This window comes from Dendropsophus ebraccatus, chromosome 15 (assembly GCF_027789765.1).
Source record: "Dendropsophus ebraccatus isolate aDenEbr1 chromosome 15, aDenEbr1.pat, whole genome shotgun sequence".
In the NCBI taxonomy this organism is placed as follows: domain Eukaryota; kingdom Metazoa; phylum Chordata; class Amphibia; order Anura; family Hylidae; genus Dendropsophus; species Dendropsophus ebraccatus.
The window spans coordinates 14,538,919-14,561,013 of record NC_091468.1 but is presented as its reverse complement, the minus strand read 5'-3'; the positions used below and the strand labels follow the sequence as shown (position 1 = coordinate 14,561,013).

General features: G+C 43.8%; 1 protein-coding gene and 1 long non-coding RNA gene across 4 annotated transcripts in view; one reads left to right on the top strand and one right to left on the bottom strand.

The window, feature by feature from the left end:
• LOC138774175 (uncharacterized) overlaps positions 1-22,095 on the bottom strand; it is a 111,222-nt gene that overhangs the window by 2,170 nt on the left and 86,957 nt on the right. The gene's annotated exons all lie outside the window — the stretch shown is intronic.
• SERTAD4 (SERTA domain containing 4) overlaps positions 1-22,095 on the top strand; it is a 63,835-nt gene that overhangs the window by 20,478 nt on the left and 21,262 nt on the right. The window contains exons 1-2 of one of the 3 annotated variants that reach the window (XM_069954819.1): positions 5,463-5,567; positions 18,460-18,651. In XM_069954819.1, coding sequence (XP_069810920.1) covers positions 18,477-18,651 — 175 coding nt within the window. In that variant the 5' untranslated portion in view covers positions 5,463-5,567; positions 18,460-18,476. Of the gene's footprint in view, positions 1-5,462; positions 5,568-14,633; positions 14,984-18,459; positions 18,652-22,095 lie in introns of those variants that run through there. The other 2 variants (XM_069954820.1, XM_069954821.1) reach the window with 2 other exon arrangements.

The following is a 22,095-nucleotide window of genomic DNA, read 5'->3' as shown; positions in this document are numbered from 1 at the left end:
CCTGCTGACAGCCTGCTCAGCCAATCACTGGCTGAGATAGGACAGCGCCATGGCCAGTGATTGGCTGAGCGGGCTGTGACTCCAGAGACAAATTCACCTCTGAAGTAGCGGAGCTGCAGTCAGCAGGGGACACCAGAAAGGCCACACCGGGACACTGGGGGAGTATGGGGAGGTAAGCATAACATGTTTATTATGTTTACCAACAGGGCAGCAATATATAAAAATGTTTTAAACGCTGGATAACCCCTTTAACTGATGATATGCCTCCTCTAGATATTAACCCCTGTCCATGATCACCATGGTGCCACCTTTATCAGCAGGCTTGATTACCAATTTGTGATCATGGACCAATAAGTTAAGAGCTTGAATGTTAAATTCGGAAATAGTACATCACCTTCATCAGTGTTGGATTGAGGTACCTTGGGTCCACCAGGGAATTTGATTCTATGGACCTCCTGTGTCCTAACTGTCAGCAGCAGCACACAGAGCAGTTGGAAGCAGCCTGAGAGGAGGAGGTGCGGGGAGGGTCCCAGGGAAGAGGAGAGGGGCTGCACTGATTCTGTACACTACATGCTGCTGCCTGTCACCCCAATCACTCCCTTCCTCTATATAGTAAGATGAAACTTTAGGTTACTATATACAGGCAGTAAGTGACAGGCATGTGCAGCAGTGCTGAGGGATTATATGTCATCCTGGAGCTGCTAAACAGGGAGTCCCACCTCCTGCTCAGGGGCCCATCAAGGGGTAGGGCCCACCCGGGGATTCCCCTACTCCCCTGCAGGCCAGTCCAAGCCTGACCTTCATCAAATAGCTTTGGAAGATCAGCCGATGACAATGATCATTGTAGAGACATGATGAAGGGTCCCACGTTTCAACATGGAAAAAAAAAAAAAAAGAGTATAAAAGCAGTACCTAATGTGTCAGTACCTGACGTGACCATGTTAACAGTTTCAGCAGATTGCCTAATAAGCAGCATCAGAACATCACCTCCCAAAAACAGCAGTGTACCCCTCATGAACATAGCGGTTTTCAGTTCTGAGAAGTGCGCCCCATCTGTGTGCAGGTTGTGAGTGAAATTGCAGATCAGCCCCATTTCCTGCAATAGAGTTGGGATGCAATACCAGATACAACCCAAGGAGAGGGGAGGCGCTGCACACATCCTGAAGAAGACTGCTGTGCAAAGCAGGATAAAAGGCAAGTATGGCATAACCCAGAAAACAAGAACAATATGAGAGTGCATATTAATGTGACATACGCTATATTCTCTATATGGTGCATTTATTAGGAGTGAGGACTTAAAGTGTCACTGTCGTTTGATTTTTTTTTAATTTTTTGCAGAAATCAATAGTCCAGGTAATTTTAAGAAACTTTGTAATTGGGTTTATTAGGCAAACATACCATTATTTGCCTTCAAAAAGACTTTCCCCATCCCCCCCTCCCCTCTCCTCTCTCTCATTCACTGCAAAATATCAGGAAATCTCGACTCTTTTACATCAGTTGGGTCCTGTCTGCTCTATGGAGAGGGGAGGAGGGAGATTAGTCGCCAGCAGAGGGCAGAGAACAAAGGATTACACAGCAGGAGCTGCATGAAAGCTGCTATTCAGAGGTCAGAGAGGTCAGTGCTGACTGTCAGAGGAGATAGTCGGTGATGTAGCTGTAAATTAACTCTTTGTTGTCCTGTTTTGGTGCCTCATCTCCCTCCACCCCTCCCCTCTCCATAGAGAACCATGAAGACAGAGGGGAGAGCTTCAAGCTGCTTTCTCATAATAAAAATGCATTTTTTGGCTAATAAACCCAATTACACAGTTTCATAAAATCGTCTGGACTATTGATTTCTGCCAAATAAAATTATTTAGAGTGCAATATTTCAATAGAAGTCATGTAGCATGAAGGGGCAGATTGTTCTGTAGAACTGAAGACAGAGAACTAAGTGCATGGGACTGGCGATGCTCTGCACAGGACACGCAGAACATCACTTCTGGGTCATCATGATGCCAAACATGATGGACAGCAGACACTACAGATGCCCTCTTGGCTGCAGGACAGGCTACAGATGGATGGTCACTGGCCACCAGCTTCCCTATTAAATACATTACACAGCAGGATGGTGGATTCCAGCTCTTCACATTCATCCTTCTATAGTAATGTGCTGTATACATAGAAATACACAGCTATAGAGAGTTCAGAAAGAGGTGAGTTTAAAGAGGAACTACCATGGTGTTCAAGGCTTGTAGTTTATACTGTAATCTATTATTTGTGGAGTTAAAGAGGTATTCCACTTGAACAAAACTTTTAACATGTTACTGCCCATGGGGAGACTAACAATTCCTTCCATAGTTGTTATTATGTATTCAGTCTCCTTCCCCCAGTTCTCAGCTGCTGCCTTCTGCTGAAAAAAACAAAACAAAACATAAAAATCTGTGTGGGAGCTTTTCTCCCTGCCTCCTCCTCTTCCCCCCTCCCTTCTGAGACAGCTGATGTAAACAAGTCTTTGACAGGCGTTATCTGCAACTTTGTAGCTATAACCCCCTCCCGGCATTACAAAGAAGCTACAATGTTGCAGATAAAGCCTGCCAGGGACTTGTTTACAGCAGCAGTCTCAGAAGGGAGAGACGGAGAGAAAAACACACACAGATTTTTGTGTTGTTAGCGGCAGCTCTGGACTGGGGCAACTTAATACATAACAACAAGTATGGAAGGAATTGTTAGTCTCACCATTGACAGCAACATATCAAAAGTTATTTTGAGTGGAATATCCCTTTAAGTCTTATATTAAAGTTTCTTTAATCTACAGAAAGTAGGCACTAAAGGACAATGGGAAAGTGCCAGGAACTGCAGGGGAGGGGTCAGAAGTGGGAGGTGGGGTTTAGCTTAGGCAGGAGGAGGGCCTTTAGCTAACTTGTATAGAGGCAAAAGAGAGAACACAAGCTGTGCTGGAGAGGGACAGGTGTAAGGTTGCAGCATTTCCTTCTGCCCGGCATTTTTTTATTTTGCCCGGATAACCCCTTTAAGGCAGTTTGGGATTAAATGTCGACACAAGTAAACAATATATGTTGCCAAGTATGATATCCATCTTGAAAAGAATAGTTTTGTTATTACTCATTAGAGCGAGATTCTAAAACATGTTCTTTTTTCAATTTGTTTCTATTTTCTGTTTGTAATTTTTTTTAAATTTCATATTATTTGTATATTATTATGGGGTTGGCCACCTTGCCTGAAGTTCTGCTCTGCTCTGTTAACAGCATTTAGAAAGACGGTTTACAGCAACAACATGGACATAGAAAGCTAGGGCTGACTCATTGACTTCTATGGGAGTGTTGTGGGCATGCTTTGAGACTTGTGCAGTGGTCATTCTGCTTTGCTTTGGTTGTCCAGGCATGATGGGAGTTGTCGTTTTGCAACAGCTAAGGGAGAACCAAGGGCCCTATTACACTAAACGATTATTGTGCGAAAAATCGTTATATTGTTCAAAAGTTCTGTGTAATTGCAATCGTTCGTATGTTGTTGATCGTTGATTTAGATGTGAGGGTCCTCTTACACAAAGCGATTTTTAACGATAAACGATCGCAAACGAGATTGTTTATCGTTAACCTGAAATTGTTCAATATATTACACAGAGCGATGGTCGTTAGTTACGATTGTTATTGTGATTGTTACTATGATTGTTTATTCCTCCTGATTTCAGCAAAACAATGGACAATGTGCAATTACACTGAATGATTAGTAAAAAAATGTGAAACTTAAGCGAGTGAATGTGGAATTACAGCAAGCAATTAACGAACGATTAACGATAATTTTAATCAACGATTAACGACATACGATAGTTTTTCCGAACGTTGCCTGCAAGTACACAGAATGATTATCGTTTAAATTCGAACTATATAACGATTTTTCGCACGATAATCACCCTGTGTAATAGGGCCCTGAACCTAAAATTATTGTTAATCGTTCGCTAATCGTTCGCTGTAATTCCACATTCGTTCGCTCAAGTTCCGCATTTGTTCACTAATCGTTCAGTGTAATTGCACATTGTTTATTGTTTTGCTGGGATCAGAAGGAGAATACGATCATAGTAACGATCGCAATAACAATCATAGTAACGATCGTATCTAACGACCATCGTTCTGTGTAATATGGTGAACGATTTCAGGTTACACCAAACAATCTCGTTTGCGATTGTTTATCGTAATGCTGCGTTTACACGGAGCGATAATTCGCCCAATCGATCATTTAACTATTTTGAAGCAACGGTTTGGTTTTTACAACGATCAGCATTTAGACGAATAAATCATTAGAAAAATCGTTCGAAAATTGGTAAGAAAAATCGTTATTGCAATCGTTTGTAAGATCGCTTAAGCCCATCTTTCACTTAGGGTGAATCATTGAAAGACTGCTTACACGAAGCGATCTGCAAATTTTTAGCGAACGACAATTTGAGAACATGTTGAAAGATCAAAATGAACGATTTCTCGCTCGTCGCTTGATCGTTCGCTGTGTTTACGATTATTGCTCAAATGCCATCGTAATTGTGAAAATTTAAACGATAATCGTTTAGTGTAAATGCAGCATTAGTCGTTAATCGTTAAAAATCGCTCCGTGTAATAGGACCCTAAGGTTCCCTTCCCCTGGGCTATAGGATAAGAAAGTTGAGTATTCTCTGCAGCCTGTACTATCTGCAATTCTCCATAGAACTTACTAGCTCAAGATCTCTGCTTACTGTGAGCCAATACAGACCTCCTGTTCACACAGTGTAAGGCTATGTTCACACTACGGAAGAGATTGGCCGCAGTGTTCTGATGCAGGCGCATTAGAGCGCGCTCGCATCAGAACTCCCCATAGCACACAATGAAGCAAGCGGCCAGAGCCGCTCGCTTCATTGTGTGAGCTGAAAGGCCATGTCAGTTCTTTGCGACGCCGTATGGGATCCCGGCCAGAGCGTATACTATGTGTATATGCTCCAGTCGGGATCCCATAGCAGATAAGGCAGTGTTCCACACCGTACACTTTTACAAAGTGTGAACATAGCCTAACACAATAAGAGCAATCAGGACCGGAGAGCCATTACTATAGCAAATTCAGCTCTGCTACATCGGAGAGTGCAATTTTAGCAGGTAACCTTGCGAATAATTTTAGGAAAGGCAATCAGCATCTGGCATGATGAAAAAGTGCTGGAAATGCTAGTGCCACCTCTTCTCCGGGCAGTGCCTTGTAATGCCACCAGGTGCCAGCAGTCACACCTCCTTGGTCTGGAGGAGGGAGCACATGAAGCTTAGTGCACGGTTGAGACACGAGGTTGTCATATTTCCTTTCTAACCCTGGGGGCACACTGTGAGATCTAGAGGGAAATGTTAAACAGGATTTACTGGTTTCACACGCTCGCTGCTAGACTATAAGCCATCATTTCATTACCATAACGTCTGCTGCAAGTCACAGTGAGCATAGCAGCCGTAGCCGCCACCGCAGCAGCAGCAGCAGCCAGGGGCTCACAGATGCCAGCAAAGGACTGGGGATTTACACTCTGGTATCCAGTCATCCATCGCTCAGGACGCAGCCAGGACACAGCTCCGGTAAGGCGACGGGCACCGAGCGGGAGGCAGACGGTGGGCATTGTGTTCGCTGGTGCAACAAAGCACCCCCGTGCATCCTAGAAAACTTTGTACAAGGCTGTGTTCACATACAGTATTTCCGTCAGTCTTTTTTCAACCAAAACCAGAAGTGGCAAAATTCTAATGGAAAGATTTGCCCACCTAATAACAGTCCTTGTGATAACGCTAACTCATCGATCACCGCCGCCATGGCATTGTTTCGGATGCCCACTTTCTATTCTTTGCAAAAAAAAAATTTAAAGTGATGCAAAGAATCGAGTCTATCCGAATATTTTTTTTTAAAATCGTGTTACGGAGTGCGGATATGTCGGTGATTTTACCAGAGATAATTATTCCCCCCCTCCCTCCCCGGAGTCTTTAAGCCTAGCCGGCTGTGGTGACAAAGGGGGGAAAGTGGCGGAGGTCTTGCGTGCAGGGGGTTAACGTGATAATAGTGGTAATTGCTGTTTGGAATACTAATTGTCTGTTATGGAAGGGAGAGCGTATGATTGTGTATCCAGGGATCGTGTCTGTGCTTGTGCGATGATCAGGTCAGAACATAGCCCTGGGCTGGAGGAAGGAGCAGTCTGTTCCCAGCAGTCTGCAGAGCTGCCAGAAAGGTCACTTTAGGTTGGGCAGATGAATATTTTAGTGTTTATGACATACCTTAGGGTTACCTCTGCCAGCCACAGGGATGGGGGAGACTGATGGAGAGGATGCACATCTGCCCATATGGATCTCCTCTATACCTCACCTGGGATATTCACAGTAATGCACTGCGGTCATCTCTATTGGTGATGGGGGGGGGGGGCAATATTAATACTTGGGGGGGAGGAAATTTATTACTACTTATTATGTTAAATGTTTTATGTTTCTAGGATGTAGGAGTTATCCTTTGCCTTTTATGCTGGTCAAAAACCTCAAGTTTTTTATAAAAACACAAAAAAACACTATTTATGGAATAATGGAATAACCACTTTTTCAAAAACTTTTTATGTTTTTTTTTTAGTTTTTTACTATTATAAAAAAAAATTGGTGTTTTATTATTTTGGATGTTTTTCCCCTTTTTATACATGTATCCCCTTCCTGGTGAGGTCAGAAATTCCTTTTTTTTTTTTTTAAATAACTTTTTATGATTTTTATGCTTTTTCTTTTTTTTCTACTATTATAAAAAAAATGGTGTTTCATCATTTTGGCTATTTTTTTCTCCCCTTTAATTTTTTTTAAAATAAATGTATCCCTTGCCTGGTGAGGTCATAAATCCCTTAAAAAATTAATGCTTTTTATGCTTTTTTTTAAAAAAACTATTATAACATTTTTAGTTTTATCAATTTGAACCCCCCATCCCCCTACTTTATGTCTTTATACATGTATCCTCTCCCTGGGGAGGTCAGAAATCCCTTATTTTTTTAACTTTTTTATTAACTTTATGCTTTTTTTTAAAACTATTAAAACAAACTGGTGTTTTATCCTTTAGGTTGTTTTTCCCCCCTATTTTATGTTTTTATACATGTATCCCCTCCTGGGTGAGGTCAGATATCCCTTATGTATCGTACTTGATATGTTTCTCTTGTACTTGCACATATTGGTGTTTGGATACAGTGTACAGTATGTTGGGGGACGATCTCGGTGGATGAAGAAGGGGGCAGATAATAAATAGACGTTAGAATGATCTGGTCTTTATTTTTGTAGTGAGATGATGTTGTTGCTGGTGACAGTCGTCATCCCACAGGGCATTGAGCAGGGAGATGAGAGCGGAGCTGTAGGATGTCGCTGTGGACTGTCTATGCCGTGAGGGGATGTAGAATGCAACACTTTGTGACAGCAGCATCCAGTTATAAAGGGAAAGGGCTATATACACCATGTGACATCACCGCGCCCATTATTATCATCATCCAATCACGGGGACCATTATATAGACTGCGTGACATCACTACTCATCAATATCATCCAATCACAGTGACCTGCTATATAAACTGTTTGACATCACTGTACTAATCAATATCATCATCCAATCACAGCAACTGGCTATATAGACTGTGTGACATCACCGCGCCAATATTACCATCATTCAATCATACTGACCTGCTATATAGACTGTGTGACATCACCGCACCAATATTATCATCATCCAATCATACTGAACTGATATAAATAGACTGTGTGACATCACTGCACTCATCAATATCATCATTGCATCCAATCACTCTGACCTGCTATATAGACTGTGTGACATCACTGTATTAATCAATATCATCCAATCACACTGACCTGCTATACAGACTGTGTGACATCATTGTACTCATCAATATCATCATCCAATCACAGTGACCTGCTATATAGACTGTGTGACATCACTGTACTAATCAATATCATCCAGTCACAGTGACCTGCTGTATAGACTGCGTGACATCACTGTACTAATCAATATCATTATTCAATCACAGTGACCTGCTATATAGACTGTGTGACATCACTGTACTCATCAATATCATCATCCAATCACACTGACCTGCTATATAGACTGCGTGACATCACTGTATTAATCAATATCATCCAGTCACAGTGACCTGCTGTATAGACTGTGTGACATCACTGTACTCATCCATATAATGTTGTATGCAGGACATGAGGACCATCACCTGCCACCAACCCCGATGTTCCTTTCCGCGGCCATCACTTGTAAATTAGATGTACAGGTGCACATACTCTGCTGTCGCCTGTCACCATACCATATGCTCTGTCCCTGCTGTGCTGTACAAGTGTGCTGTGGTGAGCTCCCCCGGGTGGCCGGAAGCCACCATACTGTACGCTGTCCCTACAGTGCTGTACAAGTGTGCTGTGGTGAGCTCCCCCTGGTGTCCGGAAGCCACCATACCGTACGCTGTCCCTGCTGTGCTGTACAAGTGTGCTGTGGTAAGCTCCCCCATGTGGTCGGAAGCCACCATACTGTGCGCTGTCCCTGCTGTGCTGTACGAGTGTGCTGTGTTGAGCTCCCCCTGGCTGTCACCTGTCACCATACCATACGCTGTCCCTGCTGTGCTGTACAAGTGTGCTGTGGTGGGCTCCCACTGGTGGCCAAAAGCCACCATACCGTACACTGTCCCTGCTGTGCTGTACTAGTGTGTTGTGGTGAGCTCCCCCTGGTGGCCAAAAGCCACCATACCGTACACTGTCCCTGCTGTGCATGTGATGTGAATTCTTCTTCATGGAAAAATAAGACATTCCTGAAAATAAGACCTAGCACATTTTTGGGAGCACAAATGAATATAAGACACTGTCGGATTTTCGAGGAAACACGGTGGATGAAGATTTTTTTTTTTAGTCTTTGCGGCCTTCTTCTTGCACAGTGTGAACATGCCCCAACCTCTAAAAAGACTATCAAAGACTAGTCTGTGCAACGTTGCCCTTCACCCCCCATCCGCTCAGCAGTAGATAACCACAACCCCCAATATTTCCCTCCCCGGTTACTGTATCATTGCCGGTTGGGGGTCATTACACAAGTCAGACCATCAGATAACCTTCACACTAGCAATGAATGGCGGCATTAAGCAGCAGGTTGCATAAGCGAGCGCCCATAAACCGGCTATACCACAAGCAAACACATTTATGAGCCAAATGTTGTCTATCTGTTTATATGCAAAATAGATTGATTGAATTTCTCGCCTCCTTCTGCGCACCGCACAGCGACGTCCTTGTTCTCTATATGGACGTGTCACCTATAGAACCCTAACCTATACATTGAGCTTAGCTATAGGCAGGGATGCTACAGGCTTCAGGTCAGGGATGGGGAAGCTGCCGCCCTCCAGCTGTTGCAAAACTACAATTCCCATCATGCCTGGACAGCCGAAGGCTGAAGGTGATGGCAGGCTCCCTGCTCATCGCCCGTAGCTCTTTCCTATGGCTTTAGCTGTCACAGACGTTAGAACCATATGTTATACAGATCTGCAGCTACAGGAAAGAACAAGCAGAGGGGACGCACATGTTTTATATAGGATCCCTGAGGTGCCTGCATTTCAGCTGCACATATCCATGTACTTATATATATATGTATATAGTCACTCCACACTCCATCATCCTGTCCAGATGTTCACCCTGATGTGACTCCCCGTGAATGTATATTGCAGATGTGCTGACCTATTGTCATATACTTCTGCAGGGGGAGGAGGGGAGGGGGGTGGTATGTGTCATGGCAGCCAGGAATAGCCAACAAGCCACCATGCCTACAGCCGCACCACTGTCTTTGTAGGTCTCAATCACTACGTTTGTAGAAACGGGCGTAACTAGAATTCATAGGGCCCCATGGCGAAATAACGAAGCCCCCAGGGAAACAAACCGGCAGCAATACTTAAAGCGATTGTTCACCAATTTTTTCTTTCAAATCAACTGGTGCTAGAAAGTGGCGGAGATTTGTCATTTACTTCTATTTAAAAAAAAAACTTCAGTCTTCCGGTACTTATCAGCTGCTGTATGTCCTGCAGGAAGTGGTATTTTTTCCAGTCTGGAAAGCAGGAGAGTAGGGATGGTCCGAACCTGGTTCGGGTCGGGTTCGTACGAACCCGAACCCTCGGAAATGATTCCCGCTGTCTGTCTTCTCCGTGGAGAGGGTGGATACAGCGGGAGGACCGCCTGGAAAACTGGGATACAGCCATAGCCATAGGCTGTATCCTAGTTTTCCAGGCAGTCCTCCCGCTGTATCCACCCGCTGCACGGAGCGGGCAGACAGCGGGAATCTGATGCTGAGCATTCGGGTTCATACGAACCCGAACCTCGGCAGATTCGGACCATCCCTACAGGAGAGGTTTTCTATGAGGATGTGCTGCTGTTCTGAACAGTTCCTGACAGGGACAAAGGTGGCAGCAGAGAGCACTGTGTCAGACTGGAAAGTATACACTACTTCCTGCACAGTATACAGCAGCTGATAAGTACTTGAAGACTGGAGCTTTTTTTTTTTTTTTTTAGAAGTAAATTACAAATCTCTGGCACCTGTTGATTTGAAAGAATGTTTTTTTTTTTTTTTTTTTGGTGAACAACTTTTATATGGTATGGATAATGGCGCCAAATAACCCACACAGTACGCCAATCCCTACAAAAGAAGAGGCAATAAATAAAAAGGGGCTAAAAGAGAGATGGTCTTTGTTGCCGATAGCAACTAATCACAACATAGATTTTATTTAAAATCTTGAAACACATTGATTGCTGTGGGGAGATTTATCAAACATGGTGTAAAGTGAAACTGGCTCAGTCGCCCCTAGCAACCAATCAGATTCCACCTTTCATTCCTCACAGACTCTTTGGAAAATGAAAGGTGGAATCTGATTGGTTGCTAGGGGCAACTGAGCCAGTTTCACTTTACACCATGTTTGATAAATCTCCCCCATAGTTTTTATTTATATTTGTGCACTTTGTGGGCCCATCAGTATCAGGATACCACGGTGCTACAGCTATAGTTATACCTGTAAGACAGGGATGGGGAAGCTTCTGCACTGCAGCTGTTGACAAACTACAATTCCCATCATGCCTGGAGCTTAATTGACAGTTTTGGCTGTCCAGTCATGATGGGATTTGTAGTTTTGCAAAAGCTGGAGGGCCAAAGGTTCCCCATTCCTGCTCTAAATCCAACATGGCCAATCGTATCTTCGCATGTATTTAGGGAGTTGAGAGGCCCAACAGACAGATTCCATCCGCCCGCACGAAAAACTGACATGTCAGTTCACGCAATGGAGCGTACGGCTCCGGCCGCACGCTTCATTGTGTGCATCGGTGAATTGGGATGCGGGCGCACACGGGTGCGCCTGCATTCGAATTCACCAGTAGTGAAGATCATCCGACCGGTACTGCAGATGACTGGTTTCAGAAAGTTATATAGATTTGTAATTTACTTCTATTTTAAAATCTCCAGTCTTCCATTACTTATCAGCTGCTGTATGTCCTGCAGGAAGTGAAGTATTCTCTCCAGTCTGACGCAGTGCTCTCTGCTGCCACCTCTGTCCATGTCAGGAACTGTCAGAGCAGGAGAAGTTTTCTATGGGGATTTTCTAATGCTCTGGACAGTTCCTGACATGGACAGAGGTGGCGGCAGAGAGTTCTGTGTCAGACTGGAAAGAATACACCACTTCCTGCAGGGCATACAGCAGCTGATAAGTACTAGAAGACTGAGATTTTTAAATAGAAGTAAATTACAAACCTATATAACTTTCTGAAACCAGTTGATTTGAAAGCAAAAGATTTTTGCCGGAGTACCCCTTTAACTAGTACTTGGACCCTGTATACTCCAATGGCCGGTGTTCCTGCATTACTTCCCGTCATGGAGGGTCTTAGTGTTACCAGACAGTGTAGCGGTGAAAGGGTTGATTCTGCGGACATACAGTCTTGCTTGGCTCTGGTCCCGCTCTATGTGTGTGCATTTCTCACACACATACAGTCCGCAGACTAAACCCCCACTAATCCCTCTGAGAAGACCGTCTGGCAATAAGGAGAACCATTCTTCTGAGGGCTCCTGCAAAGCTGGCCTCAATTTCTGAATGTTGCTGCCAATACATCTGACTCACTCCCATGGAATCCTACCTTAGGTTTTTTAATTCCCCTAGAAGGAGAACTTGTATAAGAAACATATAATACAATTCGGATACAGAATGGCCGCCCTATTGACATATATGTTCCTTTCTAGTAGCGTTTCATCCACTATAACAATCATTGCAACTACTTCTTTGTATAAGGTCATCCAGAAATAGCGCCGCTCTTGCCTTTAGGCCGGACGTAGTATTGCAGCGTAGCTCCATTCAAATGTATGTGTTACCCTATGTAGCCTATAGGTGGCACTGTTTGCTCTCATAGACTTTGATGAAACAATCCATTGATCGGACAGGACGGTACATTTGCTGATACTCTAGAAAAAAAGTTGTGACAAATGACAGGAAACAAAACCAGGGATGTGTCGCAGCTTTTTATGTAGTAAGATGATGGTGGGGGAGTGATCTCAGACCACCGCTGATTTGCAGAATGAAAGGGCTCTATAAAGAGCTTAAAGGAGTTGTCTCACCATGACAACCTCTTTTCAGTTTTAAAGCTGACCTGGTAAAGCCCTAATTGTTGTGAGCCCGGCCTCGAACCCCCCCAATCCCCCCCCCTTCCCCCCCGTTTGGGATCAACCTTCATCACTGGAGGAAACTGCAGCCGTCTCAGAGGAAATTGAGACTTAGGGCCCTATTCCACCGGACGATTATCGTTCAGATTATCGTTAAATCGTTCGAATCTAAACGATAATCGTTCGGATGAAATGCAGTTAACGATTAACGACCGAGCGAGAAATCGTTGATCGCTTTATAAGACCTGGACCTATTTTTATCGTTGCTTGTTCGCAAAACGTTCGCAAATCGTTCGCATTGAATAAGACCTCGTTCGGTCGTTTGCAATAGATTGTTGTTGTGTGTTGTGAAGTGTTGTTTTATTTTCAGTCTGACACAGTGATCGCTGCTGCCACCTCTGGCTGAGTCAGGAAACCCTGTGAATCCCCATAGAAAACCTCTCCTGCTCTAGACAGTTCCTGACTCGGCCAGAGATGTCAGCAGAGAGCACTGTGTCAGACTGAAAATAAAACAACACTTCCTGCAGGACATACAGCAGCTGATAAGTATGGGAAGACATGAGATTTTTTGATAGAAGTAAATTACAAATCTGTATGACTTTCTGATATCAGTTGATATGAAAGAAAAAGATTTCCACTGGAAAACCCCTTTAAATCCATTACAGGGACTCTGCTAGAGGGACATAGGTGCTGAGTACCAATAAGCCTCTGTCCTGGTCAGATTATCTAGATACAGGCATAGGGCAGCATGGAAGGCCTGGCCATGTATAGGGATCTATATGGAGCCTTTACACCTGGGTCCAAGAGCTACAACTAGATCCTATAATGTGTCATCATTTACACATTAGCCCATGAGCTATACCATTGCATTACGTGCAGCATAAGTGTGTGTTCACACGTAGTGGATAGGCTGCAGATTTGTTGCAGATTTTAACATCCCTGAAGTTAAAGGGGATCATTTAAGATTTTTTTTTTTAATTACATGCAACTTATAAATGATATTGTTTACACAAGGTGGATAAATTAGAAATTTCCTAAAGATCAAATTTAAAGGGTTAGATAAAAAAAGATCTTTCAAATCAGAAAGTGCCAGAGATTTGTAATTTACTCGTATTAAAAAAAAAAAATCTCAAGTTTTCCAGTACTTATCAGCTGCTTTATGTCCTGCAGGAAGTGGTGTATTCTTTCCAGTCTGACACAGTGCTCTTTGCTGCCACCTCTGTCCATGTCAGGAACTGCCCAGAGCAAGAGAGGTTTTCTATCAGGATTTGCTACTGCTCTGGACAGAGGTGGCAGCAGAGAGCACTGTGTCAAACTGGAAAGAATACACCACTTCCTGCAGGACATACAGCAGCTGGAAGTACTGGAAGACTGGAGATTTTTTTAATAGACGTAAATTACAAATCTCTGGTACTTTCTGACACCAATTGATTTATTTGAAACAATTTTTTTTAATGAACTATCCTTTTAAAGGGGTTATCCAGAATGAGAAACTTTCTCCTAGAAACAGCGAGGTTGTGCTAAGAAGAAGTCAGCTGCAATACCCCGCACAAACTGAGGACAAGGGCGGCGCTATAGTTAGGAAGAAAGAATCTTAATCTAATCCATGATAATCCATAGCATATCCGCCAGGTGTGAACACGCTCCGTAAGTTCTAAAAATACTTCAATACATGAAAGTATAAGAAAGTTTCAATAGCTTAAACCCTACTGGCGGCCGCCTCGACTCTCTAAGACTTTGCAGTTTTGCGTTACAATAATTTGTTGTGGAAATGCAGGGCGAGCCAGCGAGATGTAATGAGGCTTGGTGTAAAGGAAGGTGCGGATGAGAGGGGAAGAGCGAAGCCGGGGGGGGGGGGGGGCAGCACAATAGGCGAATGTAATGAGAGAGGAAGATACGGGAAGAAGGAGGCTGTGAGTCGGATGACTGCCTCCCAAACCCTGCTCCTGTTTAATATTCCGCCTGCTCGCCTCATATTGTGCTTGGCTCCTGTGGGATTGGAACTCACGTCTCGAAACCCAAGCCAATTTTCTGTCTTAATCTCACAATGTTTTGACTGGAGGCAGATCCAGTTTTAGTCCGAGTGGAAACTACCAAAGCGTCGCTCTCCGCTCTTCCTAAGGAGACGGATGGAGAGAAGGGATCTCCGGCCGCTCGCGGAATGACATACCAGTGACCACATGGAAAGAGAGGGGACGCTTAAGTAAATCCACCGAGATCTCCCGGCTGCTTGGATTATTCGGACAAGAATTTTTTCTTTTTTTACTGATCTCATTTATTATAATTTTTTTTTACCTGGATATTGCAAGAGGTTAGTGGGGAGTGGGATGGCGGTAAGATGCTACTACTACTCTCACCGTTTCCTTACACTATGGATGTTAGCATTGTCTATATCAGGGGTAGGGAACCTTGGCTCTCCAGCTGTTGCAAAACTACAACTCCCATCATGCATGGACAGCCAAAGCTTCGCTTTGGCTGTCCATGCATGATGGGAGTTGTAGTTTTGCAACAGCTGGAGAGCCAAGGTTCCCTACCCCTGGTCTATATAGGGTAAAACAGGGCGACTAACTTTTCAATGACAACAAATAACATAAGATCAGTCAAATGTATATAATGGTGCTCAATGTGTTGTGTGGCTCGACAGCGGTTGTAAAACTACAACTCTCAGCATGCCAGTTGGGGAGTTGTAGTTTTGCAATAGTTGGAGGGCCACAAGTTGAACATGATTGGTGAATTGTACATGTAAAAAGTTCATATTGTATAAGATCAGTGAATGTATATATTATATAATAGTGACTGTAGCTACTCCGGCAAAGCTGCAGCTCTCAGACAGCCAATGGGAGTTGTAGTTAGTAGTTGGAGAGATACAGGTAGAACATCACTGCTGTGCAGGATTAGTGACTAGTATATCTTGTATAAGTATACGTTGTATAAGAGCGGTGACAAATATAGGTGGCGTTCCCACTGCAGTCCGGTTAACGTATCCGCTTTATGGGCGGGAAAAAAAACAGCAGCATAAACGGATGCAATTGTGTGCCATGTGTTTGGAGACGTTTTTTCATTTAAAAAAGCGTAGCGTACGTAAAAACATTGTTGCCCACGTTTAAAGGCAGCCATTATAAAATGATCTAATAAAGCAGTGTGAACCCAGCCTGATAGTTGGACGTCCTGTTGCAAAAACTACAACTTCCGGACATGCTGGGCATTGTCGTTTCCCAGGTTGGAGGCCATTGCTGAATAAGATCAATACATTGGAGATGCTCAGTCAAAAGCATAGCAAAGATAGTAGTCAATGGACAAGGTAGCAATTTTTAACGATTAACGACTAACGATAAATGATCGCAAACGAGACTTGACTCGTTAACTTGAAATCGTTCACCATATTACACAGAACGATGGTCGTCAGTTACGATTGTTACTACAATCGTTATTACAATCGTTACTATGATCGTTTACTCCTTCTGATCCCAGCAAAACACTGAACGAGTAATAAAAATGCGGAACTTGAGCGAACAAATGTGGAATTACAGCGAACGATTAACGATAATTTTAGGTACAGATCTAAACCAACGATCAATGACATACGAACGAATTTTCGATCCAATTACATGGAACGATTATCATTTAAATTCCAACGATATAACGTTGTTGTTTTTTCACGATAATCGTACCTTGCAATCGGGCCCTTACATATGGGAGAGCCTTGGGAAGAGGAGCTTACAATCTACTGTACATCATTGGTCCCAACAGGGAGTTGGAGCCTGAGGTTGGAGACAACTAGTCTACAGTATACTAACTTTATTATTATTGTTATTATTTATTTAATTAATTATATTTTGTATTTTTATTTTTTTATACGGTAGTAAATTTTTTTTCAGCATATGTATGTTTTATAAAAGTAGCCATTCTCTTTGGTAAAGCAAATGGACAAGTACTAAGCCTTACCCATCACAATGCACAAGCAATGCTGGGAGTTGTAGTTTTGTAACATCTGGAGAGCCAGAGCTTGGTAACCATACATTTACAGTATATTCCAGGGGTAGGGAACCTTGGCTCTCCAGCTGTTGCAAAACTACAACTCTCATCATGCCTGGACAGCCAAAGCTTTAGCTTTGGCTGTCCAGGCACGATGGGAGTTGTAGTTTTGCAACAGCTGGAGAGCCAAGGTTCCCTACCCCTGGTAAATCCAATAAGAAAGTAGTGTTGTTTAATAGTAATGCTCACCTAGGTGAACAAATAATACATATGTAGCAAAGCTAGGAATGTGCAAGCAATGCTGGGAGTTGTAGTTTTGAAACAGGTGACTTACTATAGTTCGGAGAATGGTGATCTACAGTATAGGTAATAGGGAGGTGGTGTTGTAGAACAGCTAGTAATCCTTATGGACAAGGACTGCACATATCTTAATACACAAGCAATGCTGGGAGTTTGGCAACAACTGAACAGTCGCAGATTGGAGAACAGTGATTGGCCATATATGTTGTATTAAATACAGTCACTCTCTCTGGTAAAGTCAATGGACAAGTACTGCAGATGTAGCAAAATTGAGTTATTACATTAACAAGCAATGTTGGGGGTTGTAGTTCTGCACTTATTGGAGTCCTCTGATCCGCATTATTCATATTGTAAAGGTACTGTTATATGGAAGCTATCCTTTCTCTAGTACAGGGGTAGGGAACCTAAAGCTAAAGCTTTGGCTGTCCAGGAATGATGGGAGTTGTAGTTTTGCAACAGCTGGAGAGCCAAAGTTCCCTACCCCTGCTCTGGTAGAATCAAGTACTACAGATGTCACAATGCACAATCAGTGCTGGGAGTTGTAGTTTATCATGGTATAAGTTGGAGACTTGTGATATGCAGTAATTGTAATCCAAAAGTACTATTGTATTGAAAACGTAGCACTGCTGGGAGTTGTAGTAGTAAAACAATTGAAAAGTGAAAATATAGGTAAGCAAGGCTAAGTTATCGCAATGCATGATCAATGCTGGGAGTTGTAGTACTGCAACAATTGAAAATTTAAAGTATAGGTAAGCCTGGCTAAGGGCTGTATTTCATGGGACGATTATCGTTCGCATAATTGTTAACGATAAACGATCTCAAACGACCGCTATTGCGAGAGACCAGAAATCGTTCACCCATTTACAGGAAAGGATAATCGTTACTTACGATCGTTCTTGCGGTCGTCTTGTCGTCGCTATTGCTTTCGTCACTACTGCGAACGACGTCTTATTCAATGCGAACGAGCAATGATAAAAATAGGTCCAGGTCTTATTAAACGATCAACGATTTCTCGTTCGGTCGTTAATCGTTAACTGCTATTCAACCGAATGATTATCGCTTAGATTCAAATGACTTAACGATAATCTGAACGATAATCGTCCTGTGGAATAGGGCCCTAAGTTATCGCAATGCACAAGTGATGCTGGGAGTTGTAGTACTGCAACAGTGGAAAAATTAAAGTTTAGGTGAGCAAAGCTAAGGTATCTCAATGTACGAGCACTGCTGGGAATTGTAGTACTGCAACAGCTCAAAATTTTAAGCATAGGCGCGCAAGGCTAAGTTATCGCAATGCACAAGCAATGCTGGGAGTTGTGGTATCACAACAGATGAAATGTTACAGGATGCAAGCAAGGCTGTTATTATAACAATGAAGTCAGGACAGAGTTAGATGACACATTCAGCTCTGCTACATCCAGTGTTTTTCACCTTCACACCATAGAGGGCACTGCTAATGTTCTTCTCCCTGGATGCCAGCTGGCCTGATACCTACATATTGTTTTCTATTCACAGATTGCTGGCTATAAGAGATGACTGTGGTTCTGTCCATGAACAGATTCTGCAACCCCATTACCTCAGAAGGTACAGCAGAGATTGCAGAGTACAGGGCCGTCTGGGAGACCGAGCACCCGGGCAAGGCAAGCGGCTCGTCCAGCTCTCTCCATGCCCAGCACCAGGAGTACAGACTATGTGACTCTGCTGCAGGTAGGTCTCAGCAGCATTAATGTATTACAGGAGGTTTTATGGTCTTTGACTTTGTCTACGGTAGCCTGCTGGGAGTGATAGTTCAAGTGTAGCCGTAAAGCGACAATGTGCCACTATCATTATCGCCATGGCAACGGTATTTCAGCACATTGCTTTCTGATCATTCATTTTCATTAGGAAAAGTTTCATTGATTAAACAAAAATTATCCCTTACTAAAGAAAGGATAGAGGGTTCGCCCATGGGCCGCCTTGATTATCGCCAAGGTGGACGTCAGGTGCTATACATCGATCAGCCATAACATTAAAACCACCTAATAATGTGCTCTGACTCATCAAGGCTCGGCCACCATAGACACGTGATGTCCTCTGTGCTATCAGCAGTTGTGAGGTGAGGACCCCATATCGCTGTGATGTCCCCTTAAGTATCAGCATCCTGTAAGGTGTGAGGTGAGGACCCCATATCCCTGTGATATCCCCTTAGGTATCAGCATCCTGTAAGGTGTGAGGACCCCATATCCCTGTGATGTCTCCTGTGGTATTAGCATCCTGTAAGGTGTGAGGACCCCATATCCCTGTGATGTCTCCTGTGGTATCAGCATCCTGTAAGGTGTGAGGTGCGGACCCCATATCCCTGTGATGTCTCCTGTGGTATCAGCATCCTGTAAGGTGTGAGGACCCCATATCCCTGTGATGTCTCCTGTGGTATCAGCATCCTGTAAGGTGTGAGGACCCCATATCCCTGTGATGTCTCCTGTGGTATCAGCATCCTGTAAGGTGTGAGGTGCGGACCCCATATTCCTGTGATGTCTCCTGTGGTATCAGCATCCTGTAAGGTGTGAGGACCCCATATCCCTGTGATGTCTCCTGTGGTATCAGTATATCCTGTAAGGTGTGAGGTGCGGACCCCATATCCCTGTGATGTCTCCTGTGGTATCAGCATCCTGTAAGGTGTACGGACCCCATATCCCTGTGATGTCTCCTGTGGTATCAGCATCCTGTAAGGTGTGAGGACCCCATATCTTTGTGATGTCCCCTGTGGTATCAGCATCCTGTAAGGTGTGAGGTGCGGACCCCATATCCCTGTGATGTCTCCTGTGGTATCAGCATCCTGTAAGGTGTGAGGTGCGGACCCCATATCCCTGTGATGTCCCCTGTGGTATCAGCATCCTGTAAGGTGTGAGGACCCCATATCCCTGTGATGTCTCCTGTGGTATCAGCATCCTGTAAGGTGTGAGGACCCCATATCCCTGTGATGTCTCCTGTGGTATCAGCATCCTGTAAGGTGTGAGGACCCCATTACCCTGTGATGTCTCCTGTGGTATCAGCATCCTGTAAGGTGTGAGGTGCGGACCCCATATCCCTGTGATGTCTCCTGTGGTATCAGCAGCAGATCCTGTAAGGTGTGAGGACCCCATATCCCTGTGATGTCTCCTGTGGTATCAGCAGCAGGTCCTGTAAGGTGTGAGGTGCGGCCTCCTTGTTTCTCCAGCACATCCCACAGATGATCGATCAGATTGAGATGTGGGGAATCTGAAGGCCGAGTGATCATCTTGATCTCTTTGACTTGTTCCTCATTCTTGAACAATGTCTGCAGTGTGGCCCCCGGGACATTATCCTGCTGGCTGCTACCATTAGGGGGCCCCACTGTCATGAAGGGGAGGACTTGTTGTGTACAATGGTTAGGTACACAAGGTCCACAGCAGAACATTGCCAATCACACTGCCTCCGCCATCTTGTCTTCTTCCCATAGTGCATCCTGGAGCCATCTCCTCCCCAGGTAATTGACACACACGCACCTGGCCATCCATATAATTCATCAGACCAGACCAGACTTTCATCCATTGCTTAATGGTCAAGTTAGGATACCCATTGTAGACATTTTCATCAGCAAACAGGGGTCAGCATTGACTCTAAGTGGTCCGCGGCCCCCATGTTAAAGCGGTATTTCAGGAAAAACTAACCTTTCCCTATCCCCTAGATAGGGGAAAAATAGGAGATCGCAGAGGGGTCCAACCTCTGTACCCCCACCCATCTTTGTATTGGGCCCTGGCTTCTGTATTATGAATAGAGCAGCAGGTGCAGCATGTAACCGGTGGCTCTATTCATTCCTGTGAAACGATGGAAAGAGCCAAGTACAGCACTCTTTTCTGGCATACTCAGCTCCTTACGTTTCTCCTTACGTTTCTCCAATCTTCCGTTGAAAGGGAAAAGTTAATTTTTACCGGAATACCCCTTTAAGTAAGCTGTGATCCGACACAGCAGCTCCTTTGTGGGATCGGACCAGGTTAGGGCAGGTTAGCCTTTGCTCCCCACAAGCCTGGTTCCTGGTTCGCCAATTCTCCTTTCTATGATGACTTTAGGTAGATACTAACCACTACGTCCTGAGAACACCCCACAACACCCGCCGTGCTGGAAAGGCTCTGACACAGTCTCTACACATCACTGTTCGGCCTTTGTCACAGATTCTTACCATTGACCATTTTTCCTGCTTCCAACATCAAGAAATGACTGATTACTAGCTCCTAATATATCCAAGCCCTGACAAGCATCAATGTGGCTTTAAAGGGATATTCTAGGGAATTTTTACTTTCCTTTATAATAACTGGTGGCAGAAATTATCAGAGATTTGCAATTTACTTCTTTTAAAAAAAAACTCCAGTCTTTCGGTACCTATCAGCTGCTATATGTCCTGCAGGAAGTGGTGTATTCTTTCCAGTCTTACACAGTGCTCTCTGCTGCCACCTCTGTCCATGTCAGGAACTGTCCAGAGCAGCAGAAAATCCCCATAGAAAACCTCTCCTGCTCTTCAGATTGGAAAGAATACAACTCTTCCTGCAGGACATACAGAAGCTGTTAAATACTGGGAGACTTGAGATTTTTTAATAGAAGTAACTTACGAATCTCTGGGTGCGTTCACACATACAGGAGCTGCGGCAGATTTGACGGCGCAGATTTGAAGCAAATCAAATCTGGGTCATCAGATCTTCTGCTGATCAGCTGAACTCACCCTTAATGTTACGGCTGATCGATATACATTGCATAGGATACAACACATCAAGGCTCCTCGGTGACAAGTCGGTCCTATAGAATAACCCAGCACAATAAGACATAGATAAAGTGCTGCGCTCATCTCCATAGTTACCCGTCATCTGATAAGTCTGGATCTAAGGTTGGATCCCGATAAATATAATAACGGTGTCTTTCCCTCCTCCCAGACAGAAATCATAGAACAAACAATAATACGCGGTAGGTGACAGGAATGGATGGCGTGTATTATGGAGCGCTCATATACTGTCATTATCACATTTTCCAGTTTATTTTTTTTCAATAGGACAGACTATATTATATTATAGACATTTCGAACAATATAACAGCGAACACTGACATGCTTTGATACATTTTGATTAGCGGTAAAGTAATATATACAATCATTTCCATAGAAAG